Source organism: Panthera uncia, unplaced genomic scaffold (genome assembly GCF_023721935.1).
Source record: "Panthera uncia isolate 11264 unplaced genomic scaffold, Puncia_PCG_1.0 HiC_scaffold_836, whole genome shotgun sequence".
In the NCBI taxonomy this organism is placed as follows: domain Eukaryota; kingdom Metazoa; phylum Chordata; class Mammalia; order Carnivora; family Felidae; genus Panthera; species Panthera uncia.
This window is the reverse complement of record NW_026060019.1, coordinates 1-11,769: the sequence shown is the minus strand read 5'-3', so window position 1 is coordinate 11,769 and position 11,769 is coordinate 1. Positions and strand designations below refer to the sequence as shown.

Below are 11,769 nucleotides of genomic sequence, written 5' to 3'. Positions count from 1 at the left end.
AAGCTGGCATCTGACGAAAATGCCCCTGGCTCTCCTCCTCATTAGCTTTTCCCTCCAACCCTCTGGGCATTGGGATTTCTTGCGGAGAAGAGACCTTGAGGCCACGGTGCCCTGAACTTGGCCCAGAGAATGGCCAGTCCAGGAGAAAGGTAGTGTAAGGAGCAAGAAGTTCAGAGCGGGTAGGTGGGAAGGGGAGAATGAAAGGGCGGGGACAGAAGGGGGATGCAGGGGAGGAGAGAGGAAGCTGAGTCCTGTCCCCCCCATTGCCAGGCGTCGCGACGCTGGTGGGGTGCAGCAGCGGAGACCGCACCGGGCGCCGCACCCCTCCCCGCGAACAGCCTGCGCTCCCTGCCGCTCCCGGCGGGCGGGGAACGCTGCGGGTGGGGGCGCCGGAACAGAGGTGGAGGAGGGGGCGGGGGCGAGGCGCGGCGCCTTGGTGCCCCTTCTTCAGCGAGAGACGCGGCGGCGGCAGAGTCCCTCAGCCTCGGTCATGTGATAGTCTCGAAGCGCGAGCCGCGGGGGTCTCCGGCGTCTCGGGGACCATTACAAAACGCAGCCAGGAGAGCGCGTCGCTGCCACAGCCGCCGCCGCCTCCTCTCCAGCTCGAGACTGGCCCGGGAGAGCGGCGGCAGCTGCGGCGCGGACGGCTGAGCGGACCGAGGCCGGCCTCGCATCCTCCGGGCCTTCGCAGCCGCCCCCTCGGGCCCGCAGCGCGCGCCCCGCGTCCAGCGCCCCCGCCCCGCCGCGGAGCCCGGCCGCGCGGCTGCTGCAGAGACCAAACTTTCCCCCCCCCCCCCCCCCCCGCGCCCCCCCCCCGCCCCCCCCCCCCCCCCCCCCGCTCCGCCGCGAGCCGCCGGAGAACCGGGAGCCGCGGGCTGCCCAGAGCCGAGCTTCCTTCTCCTTACCTCGCCTCTCCCCTCCAGGAAAACCGCAACTCCGGGGCGGGCTGGCTAGGTGCCCGGCCGGGGGGCAGCCTCCGGGCGCTGGGAGTCTCGCCGCCCCGGCCTCCGGGAGCACGAGCGCCAACTCGGATTTAAAGGGCCAGAGTCCCGCCCGTCCCGTCCTTCCTCCCAGCCCGCTGGGCCCGGGCTTCCCTCGGACCGAGAAAAAAGCCAAGAGGAGGCCGGAAGGGCACCCTGCCCTGCCCACGCCTCCGCCGCCGGCTCCAGCGCTCGGCCTCTGACCACCTGGGGGCAGGCGCCGAGAGAGTGTGGCCGGGGAGCTGGCGCGCCCCGCCCGCCACTCTGCGCGCGGGTCGGCCACCGTCCGGCCAGAAGTTGGCGAGCGGCGGAGGGCTGAGCGGGCCCAGGAGGGCAGGCGCGGAGCCCCCCAAGCAGCCGGCAGAAGGCAGGAGAGAGACGGCGAGAGGGTCTGGGGGCAGAGAGGGCGGGGTGGCGAGGCTGGGCGGGCCGAGCGGGGGTCAGTGGAGACCGCCAGGCCCCCGCTACCGGGTGCGGAGCCACACTGCCGTCCAGCGGGGGCCGGAGGGCGATAGAGGCGCCGGGGGCGATGCCGCGGCCGGGGAAGAGCTCGTACAGCGACCAAAAGCCGCCCTACTCGTACATCTCGCTGACCGCCATGGCCATCCAGCACTCCGCCGAGAAGATGCTGCCGCTGAGCGACATCTACAAGTTCATCATGGAGCGCTTCCCCTACTACCGCGAGCACACGCAGCGTTGGCAGAACAGCCTGCGCCACAACCTCTCCTTCAACGACTGCTTCATCAAGATCCCGCGGCGGCCGGACCAGCCCGGCAAGGGCAGCTTCTGGGCGCTGCATCCCGACTGCGGCGACATGTTCGAGAACGGCAGCTTCCTGCGGCGCCGAAAGCGCTTCAAGGTGCTGCGCGCCGAACACACTCACCTGCACGCGGGAAGCACCAAGGGCGCGCCGGGCGCCGGGGCCGGAGGGCACCTTCACCCGCACCACCCGCACCACCCGCACCACCACCACCACCACCACCACCACCACGCGGCCGCGCACCACCACCATCACCACCACCCGCCCCAGCCGCCGCCCCCGCCGCCGCCGCACATGGTGCATTACTTCCATCAGCAGCCGCCTCCAGCCCCGCAGCCGCCGCCGCACCTCTCGTCGCAGCCCGCGCAGCAGCCGCCCCAGCAGTCGCAGCCCCAGCCGCCGTCCCACCCGGGCAAGATGCAGGAGGCGGCGGCGGTGGCGGCGGCCGCGGCCGCGTCCACGTCGGGCTTCAAGCACCCGTTCGCCATCGAGAACATCATCAGCCGGGACTACAAGGGCGTGCTGCAGGCCGGCGGGCTGCCCTTGGCGTCGGTCATGCACCACCTGGGGTACCCCGTGCCGGGTCAGCTCGGCAACGTCGTCAGCTCCGTGTGGCCGCACGTGGGCGTCATGGATTCGGTGGCCGCGGCCGCCGCCGCCGCCGCCGCCGCGGGGGTCCCCGTGGGCCCGGAGTACGGGGCCTTCGGGGTGCCGGTCAAGGCCCTGTGCCATTCGGCAAGCCAGAGCCTGCCTGCCGTGCCGGTGCCCATCAAGCCCACCCCCTCGCTGCCGCCGGTGGCCGCGCTGCCTCCGACGCTCACTGTCCCCGCGGCCGCGCAGCAGCCGCCGGCGCCGTCCACCGTGTGCCCCGCGGCTGCGGCCTCTCCCGCTGCCTCCCTGCTGGAGCCCACGGCCCCGAGTGCGGCAGAGAGCAAGGGCAGCTCCCTGCACTCGGTGCTGGTGCACTCCTAGGGGACCAGGCGGGCGGGGGAGGCGAAAGCGTGCAGGGACTCCTGGTCCTGGGCTGCCCGGGAGGGAGAGGGCGCCCTGAGGCTGGGCAGAGCTGGCGAGCCTGAGCCTTTGAGGCAAAGGAAGGTCTTTGAACGGACAAACCCGAAAGTGGATTCTCCAGTGGTTGAATAAATATAACACTTATGGTGTCTGTGTTTATACTATGTTGTACAATCAGATTAATGAAAGCCAATTTTCAGGTAAGAGTTTTCTATTGTGATTAATATTGGAAGTTAATAAGTTATGGGGGGAGGGAGCGAAGGAATTTGGGGAAGCTTCAGTCGCTGGCAAATTGGAAATGGATTTAGACCCCTATTCCTGGGAGAAGCTGGTGGAGTTCAACCTCCCCGGGAGAAATCCAACAGAGAATGACGCTTAATACAGACCTCAGCCACCAAGTTTCTCACCCTGGGCAGCGGCCTTTCCTGAACATCCAAGACAAAACTGCTATTCACTAAGGAAATCTCGTTTTATTTAAGGATAAGAGAGACCGTTTTCATATCGTTATTTTCCTGGTCAGTTAAATGGGCGAGGACACAGTGTCATGACTTAAGTCGCTTTGGGGAGGCAGCGGGAACTCCACGAAGGATCTTGGGAAACAGTTCAGTTTCTTGGCTCTGACCCAGGGTCGAGAAGGATAGAAGGAATGGCTAAAGCAATTAGTTTGCACAAAACAGAATGGCAGCGGCTTAAAGAGCAAAGCCCCAGATTCCAAAAGTAAAGTTCGGGGAAACACAACCAAAGAGAGACAATGAAGGCGGTTTTCTACCTGCAATTCGTTTGTGTATCAATCGGACGAGGCCGTTTAGGAGCCCCAAAATAATGTTAATTCCCACGATCCGTTCCCTTTGGGATTTTAAAGAAAAAACATCACTTGCACCGAGGGATTTTGTTCCTCTAAACATGAATGCAAGAATGCCCCATCACCCGACACAGTTGCTCTTAACGCTTCCAGGAGCGTCTCCTGGCGGTTTCCTTCCAGCCTCCGGACGGACGCTAGAGGATGACCCCGTCCCTTTTGCGCTCTGCGATTTGGTATTCTGCGTGCTGATGGGGCGCGTCCGTCTTTTAGGCGAAATTCTTCAGTTTCAGTTCGCGAATGGAAAAGAAACTTGCCGCGCTGTCGTCCCTTCCCCCCTTTTTGAGCCCCAGGAATAGCACTTTACTCGCAACAAACTTTTGGGAACGAAGGGGGGCGGGTAGGGAAGAGGCAGCTGCCCTTGACCTCCGAGTCACCTTTGGCTTGCGTCCGCGCCGCGTTCGGGTTGTGACTTTGTGACAAGTTCCTGTCTGCCAGTGTTGTACGCGGTGTTTTCCATTAAAGCTTCTCTCTGGATCTGCCGCTGCGGGTGTGAAGGTGTTTTCGCTTCTCAAGAGAGGAGGCGGCAGTCTGAGTGTCCACTGGGCGGTCAGGGGGCTTTACACACCCTCCCCCCTTCCCTTTATTTCTTAACTTCAAAGCTTCATAGGAGTGAGTTCACGGAGAGCCGCCAGCAAGGACAGGTTTCCTCCACTGCTCCTTTTATCCGTTGGCGCAATTACCTCCTATTCGACCCATCCTGATCCTGGTTTCCGGAGCTCTAGCCCACCTCAGTGCTGGAGACCCGATTAGCAAAAACTTGCAACAGTGAATCGTTCGTTCCCTCTTGAGGTTCGTATCAATACACCGTCACCACCGCCCGACACCCTTTCCCTTTTCTGAGGGCCTCTCCGAGGGCGGGCCACGGCCTGGGACTCCGTACCCTTGGGTAGGCGCCCTTAAGTCTGGGGGGCCGACCCGGGGCTGGGAAGTCGGGTCACTGCCACTGCCACCGCGGCCCACATTAACGAGGAGCGCGGGCCCAGCCACCGCGGCCTGGGAGACCTGTTGCGCACCTGCTCCGGGCCGCGTCCTCCGCGAGAGGGGCCGCGGAGGCGACCGCAGCCTGGAGCCCGGAGCTGCCCAGCGCCAGGCCCGCGAGAGCCTGAGGCCCCGCAGTCCTCCAACCCCCGGAGGGAACTTGCGGGCGGGAGCGGCCGCGGAGCTGCGCGGGGAGCTGGCCAGGCGGCCGGGCCGAATGAGGGCGACCCATCTGGGGCCGGGAAAGCCACCGCAGGTTCTCCGCTCTCCAGCCTCGAACAGGGCTCCATCTTGAACCGACTTCCCTCTGCCCAGCCAGGCCCAACGGAAGCGTCCTCTAACCTTTCATCAGAAAAAGGGCCAACAAGACCTGCACAAAGTAATGACACCGGAGCCGGGGAGCGGGCGCGGGGGGTGGGGGGGTGGGGGTGGCTACATCTTCAAATAAGTATTTCCACACATCCCTTATGTATAACTTGCATCGATCGAAGCGTGCAGCTAGTTTTGGTCTGGGAAGCAGGTTTAGGTCACTGCCTCCTTGAGGGCTGAAACAATTCCAGTGTATCCCCTATCCTTTCAACTTGAGACTCTGGAAGGTTCTCTGCAGTTTTCCTCTACGCTAGTCTGCTGCTGTTGAAAGAAAAGAAGAGGGGACACTGACATGGGGGTCACAGATTTGGAAAGGCTTGGGAGTCTGGCTTCTTTGTTCTCCTCTGGGTGAGTTGGTGCCTAGACATCCTGGGTTTGGACCCCCTGGTTCAGATGAGTCAGTTGGCTCCAAGAAGGGGGACACTAGATCCCAAGGGTTTGTTCAAAAGAATACCGCTTCTTTCTTGTCCACCCGCCCCAAAAGTGTGCTTTTTATCGGAGCCCAGGAAAGGGCACTTCCAGGAAAGGACTGTGGCCCAAAGTGTCCTTTAGCACCCAGAGAGCTGGCTAAGTGACAGCCCCTCCTGAGAAGAAAGAAGCCTGTGGGCCACAGTGAAAGGAATGAATGAATAATTGATCCTCATAGTTTTCCTGGACCCTCTTGGCACGTTCCCTCCTACCTCTGGGTGGAAAACACTGTTTTGTTTTGCTTTTGCTAGAAGCAAAGAGAAAAAGGAGAAGGGAAGGCAAAGTGCACTTACAGATGATTCAACTCAAGTTTTTATCCAGGAGGAGATCCAGGAACCCAAAGGAAGCAATGCAGGGCATTGAGAGTGGAGAACATGGGAATTAAATTCATGTAAATGAAAAAAGCGGGGGAGGGGGGTCTGCCAAAATTCTGATCCCAAGGGAGATCCCAACTAAAGCCCTGGATACCAATACTATCCTGAAGACCCCTCTTAACTAAGATGGGGTCTGCAGTCTAACTGTAACTAGCTTGTGTGGGGCTTTATCCCTTTAAGCAACCACCACCCCATTCCCACGCCAGGAACCTGGCAAGATTAATCTGGGCAGATCTGTGAGATACCAGGACTGGGAAGACCCCAGCCCCGAAGCTGACTGCTCATCACCAGAATCAGATTTTCATACCTATGTGACAAAAAAAAAAAAAAAATCTATTCAATGACATTGGAACCTGATTCAGTGCTTATTTTAAACATGTGTATAAGGGTCAAGCTATTAAAAAAAGTATTGTTCTGGTGATACTCAAAGCGTATAGAGAACTATTAAAGCTAATAATAAATTGATAGTGATATTCTGGTAACCCTCTCCACTGAGTACATGATTGCACCTGATCTCACAGTGTTCTCTCTCTAGCAACAGGTCGGGATAGAGAGAAAGTAAATTCTAGGTAGAAATGAGAGGCAAGCAGAGACACTTAAAAATTTATGACCATTTCAGTTCATGCATTTAATAAAATCGCTCCCAGTATGCTAAGTCCTAGGGGAGAGAAAGTGAACTTGCATTCCTGGTTTCCAGGACGATAGAAAAGAATGTGGTTGTTTAGCCTGTGTCCCACTTACCTGAATGCATGGCACCCTAAGCAAGATGGGAAGAAGCAATGAGAGAAGAGAAAGATTTCGGTGTAGATACCTTTGCAATATAGGTGGGAGGAAAACAACTTGGAATCATCCATTTGATTACATTTGCTCGGGAAGCTGAGGCAAGAGCTAAGGGCCCAGGGAGGACAAGCCTGTTTTAGCTGTAGTCTTGAGAACAGGCTCTCTTGCAGAGGCCAGAATGGGCACAGTTGGCATCTGGCACTTAGGAAGCCTGTCAGTCAGGCTGGCTTGTGGTCAATTATCTCCTTAAGTAGACTGGCATTAGTCCAGCCAGGGAGGAGGGCTGGTAGCATCCAGAGGAATCAGAGCCAGTTATCTGAAAGTGGTACTGCTGAACCCCAAGCATCTTTGCATTGGGGGGGTTGGGAGGTGATCAACACATCTCCTCCTGGGACTCAAAGGTGACATTTGCCTGCTTGGCCCTGGTACAGAAAGACTCCAGAAGAGTATGGACACAGCATGCCTTAGGAGAAGAAACAGTGATTCTCAAAGCCACCAGGTTTCTTTAAATGCCATACACCGACAATTTCGCCATTTCTGATATGCATAAAATCATAGAGAGATCCTGGTAAACTGTAGTGGGATTTGGTTCCTCCACTGGATAAGGATTCTCATTCTTCATGGTACCTGACTATGAAATGGGCAGAAAGGGTAGTTTGGGGGCATATTCAGGCTTGCATGATGTGGCAAGGGTTTGAAGTGCTAGTCGTGTTAATGCGACCGGGTGCCTATGATTCAGCTGGGGGGGGGGGGGAGGGGGGGGGTTTGGTATTGGAAATGGGAGAGTAAGGAAACAGTTTCAAAAGCCAGTGATAACCTCTCTGTAGTTAAAAAGGCAAAGTGAGGATTCAAGTGGAGGTGGGAAGTCCTTGAATTCCAAAGAGCAAAACGGTTTCTTCAAGTCCAACATTTTCATTTTGCTCATTGAAAATATTTTCATTAACTTTATCTGTCAAAGCTGAAATGCTACCTTATACCCTTTGGGGGAGATTGAAGAGATCTGCTTGGGATTTCAATTCAGTCTTAAACCATTGTTTAAATGGTATGAGTTTGGCAAAACTCCAGACGTACTCTGTCCCAAGCACTTTTCCCCCTTAACTATCCCCCGTGTATTTTAAGGAAAATTTAAGCCATATGTTGCTCTTTCCCCCTTGCATCCAAATGTAGCTTTATTGAATTTTAGCATGGTCCATGAAATTCAAATTCTGAGTCTTAAACTATAATATATTCATATGATCTACAACACAGTCACATGATATGCACATATATCATTAAGCAGAAAATAAAGCTTCTGCGAACTATAGTTGTATTATCATAGTAACATTTCTTTAGACTGAAGAACCCTGCAGAGAATGCCTTATTAAAAAAGGATTTTATGAAATTATCAAAAAATTTCAGAAAAGCTAAACCGGTGATGCATGAAAATATTTTTAATAGACTACTGCTAAGAAGACATTTTGATTATGCTTAGTTTGATACAAATAGTTCTTTCCTGCCACAAAGAACAGGTCTTTTGCGTGCAAGAGACACCCAAGCTTTGCTTGTAAGTCACAGATCTCATTATTGTGGCATCATTTAAAAACTGCATTGAAATAAGCTTTCCCATCTGAGTGACCTCCAGCCCCTGTCAGCACCTTCACAGACAGCGTGTTTTTACTGTTACTGCGGATGAACGCTTAGTAAGAAAGGAGCTGGAGAGCTGGAGTCCAGGCCCAGCTGAACTAGATTCATTCCAGAAAGGATCCACAACACTGAAACACACAGATGAAAAAAGGCGGGGGGGGGGGGGTGGGGGGGAGGGAGAGAGGAAGGAAGTGAGGAAGGAAGCAGAGAGAGAGGCAGATGTAACCATCTGATACTGACAAACCAAATATATATATACATATTTATATTTATATATACATACACAGTTTTCTGACCTAATACTGCATTCGTTTTCTCTCAGGAAACTATAAATCAATTTTTTCAATGTATGCACCTATAACACTACTTACCTGAAGTGATCTTGGCTTAAAACAATATTCGTCTTCTCTTAAAAATGTTGCCTAGCTAGAGAGGACAGGGCATTAAACAACTAAGTGGCAGCCTCGTTTATTGCCTAAAAAGACGAGGCTTTAGTCTGCCTAAGAATTTATCCCAGGTGAGAATTCTGTGACATGAATTTTGTCATAAGTTTTGCAACTTATTTTATAGGGATGTAACCCGTATCCCCATAGGGAAAGGTTTAAACAAAAATTATGCTATTTAGATATTATGCAATATCATGCAGCCATCACAAATAATGCTTATGAAATTTTACTCATATAGACAACGTTTATGCACCAAATATTAACAGTGCGACCTTCAGATGGGTGAAATCGTAAGTCATCTTATTTTCTTGTTTTCCACATGTTCTAGGTGGTTTTGAATTGTCTACATACACTGATCATGTTTTCCTTTTATATATTTTTTTCCATCTTTTAAGTGTATTTATTTATTTTTGAGAGAGGGAGAGATTGAGAATGTGCACACAGGGGAGGGTGGGGGGGGGGGGTAGGCAGAGAGAGAAGGAGAGACAGAGAATCCCAAGCAGGCTCAGCACTGTCAGCACAGAGCCCAACGCGGGGTTCAATCTCAAAAACCGAGAGATCATGACCTGAGCCGAAATCAAGGGTCAGACGCTTAATGATGAGCCACCCAGGTGCTCCTGGTCATGTTTTACTCTTATAACCAGGGGAAAGATTCCTTAAAGATCTATCCAGCCAGTGCAACTACAACTTCAACAAAATTTAAATTATTATGTTTTAATGTAGCACCCTAAATATGGGGGAGGGGTGAAGAATTGACTGATTAAAATGGATTTTAAAGGCAAAGAGTGGCAGAGAAGATGGAACCGCACACCTTGCTGTCTTCCTGCTGTGCCTTTGACAAGACTCCTCACTGCAGACCCCTCTGGTGGGAGGCTGTCACTTTAAGTTTTGACCCTCCGAGAGTTTTGTGAGAATTGCTGTCCCATAAAGCTAGACTAGGAAAATGGGAAAGGGTTGAAATTACGAAGAGGGCTTGCTAAAGAATATATCTCACTTTCTCTTTTAATAATCTGTACACACCCATCATGGGGCTCAAACTCAAAACCCCAGGATCAAGAGTCAAATGCTCTTCTGACTGAGCCAGCCAGCCACCCCAAATCTCACGTTCCTGTGTTGCCTTTCCTACCAGCGTCCTCTGTTTTCACCTTTCGCGTTGCATGAAGTTTTGTGGTAGCCTCAAACTCTTTTTGATACTAGGCAGATAGGGAGGGAGGCAAACCATAAGAGGTTCTTAAGGACCGAGAACAAACTAAGGGTAGATGGAGGGTGGGGGAGAGGGGAAAGTGGGTGATGGGCAGGGAGGAGGGCACTTGCTGGGATGAGCCCTGGGTGTTGTATGAAAACCAATTTGACAATAAATTATATTTAAAAAAAAAGAAACTAGGCAGATAATGCTAAGTAAATACACTCTGCTAGCTTAGGTATTTCCTCCCAAATGAAAAATAAGATACAGTTTTCCAGAACAGTAATGTAATTTTCCTTTTTCCTAGTTGGCAAATTTTTGTGTCATGCCAGTGTTTTCAAGAGGAACTCTTTAGATACTATTTGTGCTAGTCCAAGTAAAACTACATTTCTTCCCTGTTTACACTGAAATCGTTTCTTTTCAAAAAAAAAAAAAAAAAAGCAAAAGCCCGGGTTGCCTGGATGGCTCAGTCAGTAGAGCATCTTGATCTTGGGGTGGTGAGTTCGAGCCCCATGTTGGGCGTAAAGATTAAATTGTTTTAATGAAAGATACAAGTCTGTAACTATCCAGAATATGCACGTTTTCGGAAGATTAAACAGGCCTCAACTGTTAGGCCAGAAGCCTGATTACCTCCAAAAATAGCCACGGATCATTGAGATTTAGGGTTTTTTTTTTAAATAAGTTACACCGGAGAACTAAAACTGTTAAAATTACGAGACTGAGTTTTTAACCCAAGAGAGTTAGAGAACCAAAGTATAATCAAATATATCTTGCTTTATGAGCTTAGAGAACAAAATAACATCCTAGGTCTTCGATATACAAAACTGTTTAACTTTCACCCCAGTTATTACTGGAAAACATCTTCTTTCTCCCCTGCCAGGGGACCCCAAGCTGACTCAGGCCTGGTTACTCCCACCCGACAAAGAAAAATCTTCGTCAAATCAAGTCAAATCAACCCGCTAACGCTGCTCCTCAAACTTGAGGCGCATGTGAGTCACCTGGGCCCCCCTCCGCTGGGCCCCACCTCCAAAGATTCTGATTCAGCAGGTGTGAAGATTATACATTTCTAATGAGCTACCAGGTGGTAATGATTTTGCTGGGCCCCAGATCACACCCTTGCGAAGCTCCGTGCTAACAGAGATTTGTTTTGTTTTCCATCAGTTGACCTCAGTTACAACCATCTCAGTCCATCAGAGATACCCAAAGAACTTTGAACATCACAGAAAAGGCATGAGTTGAGATCTCTTTTTTCTCTCAAAAACTCCCTGGTGTCTATCAGATTTACCCATCACTTTCCCAGATGTCTGAGTATTTTCTACTAACGCTCGAGGGAAGGGGGCCTGTTGATTTCAGCGGGAGTCATGATCCCACAGTCGTGGGATGCAGCGCGGAGATTGCTTGAGATTCTCTCTCTTTCTCTCTCTGTCTGCCCTTCTCCCCCATTTGGGTGCATGCTCGCTCTCTCAAATTAAAAAAAAAAAAATAATAACGCACAAGGGAAACAAAAACTCCAGAGTTCGAGCCTCCCTGCTGTAAGTCACATAACGACAGAATAGTCAGATTGGAAAGCAGCAATCTTCTTACTTCGTCAGAGGCAGCTGAGGCAGCAGCTACTTGAAAAGCAAGTTAGTAAACACCGGAGCTAGAGGTCAGGGGTCTTCTTTCTATTCTCCCCTTTACATCATAAGTCAACCCCTTCACAAAAGCATTTTACCCGATGGGTTTAAGGAACTGTTACTTCACTTCCTTAATGTGGTGCAATTATGTTCGCAGATGCTTTCCCATGATACTTCATGCGTCATAGGTTTTTGTGTTTTTTTTAAGTTTGTTTATTTTGAGAGAGAGAGAGAGCATGTGATCGTGAGCGAGAGAGGGACAGAAAGAGAGAGGGGGAGAGAGAATCCCAAGCAGGTTCTGAGCTGTCAGCATGGAGCC

The 11,769-nt window shown here is 52.3% G+C and overlaps 1 protein-coding gene across 1 annotated transcript; it reads left to right on the top strand.

The window, feature by feature from the left end:
• The first annotated feature begins 1,509 nt into the window (after positions 1-1,509).
• LOC125918464 (forkhead box protein B2) lies at positions 1,510-2,712 on the top strand. The gene has a single exon (XM_049624460.1). The coding sequence runs from the start codon at positions 1,510-1,512 to the stop codon at positions 2,710-2,712; it is 1,203 nt and encodes a 400-aa protein (XP_049480417.1).
• The last annotated feature ends 9,057 nt before the right edge of the window (positions 2,713-11,769 follow it).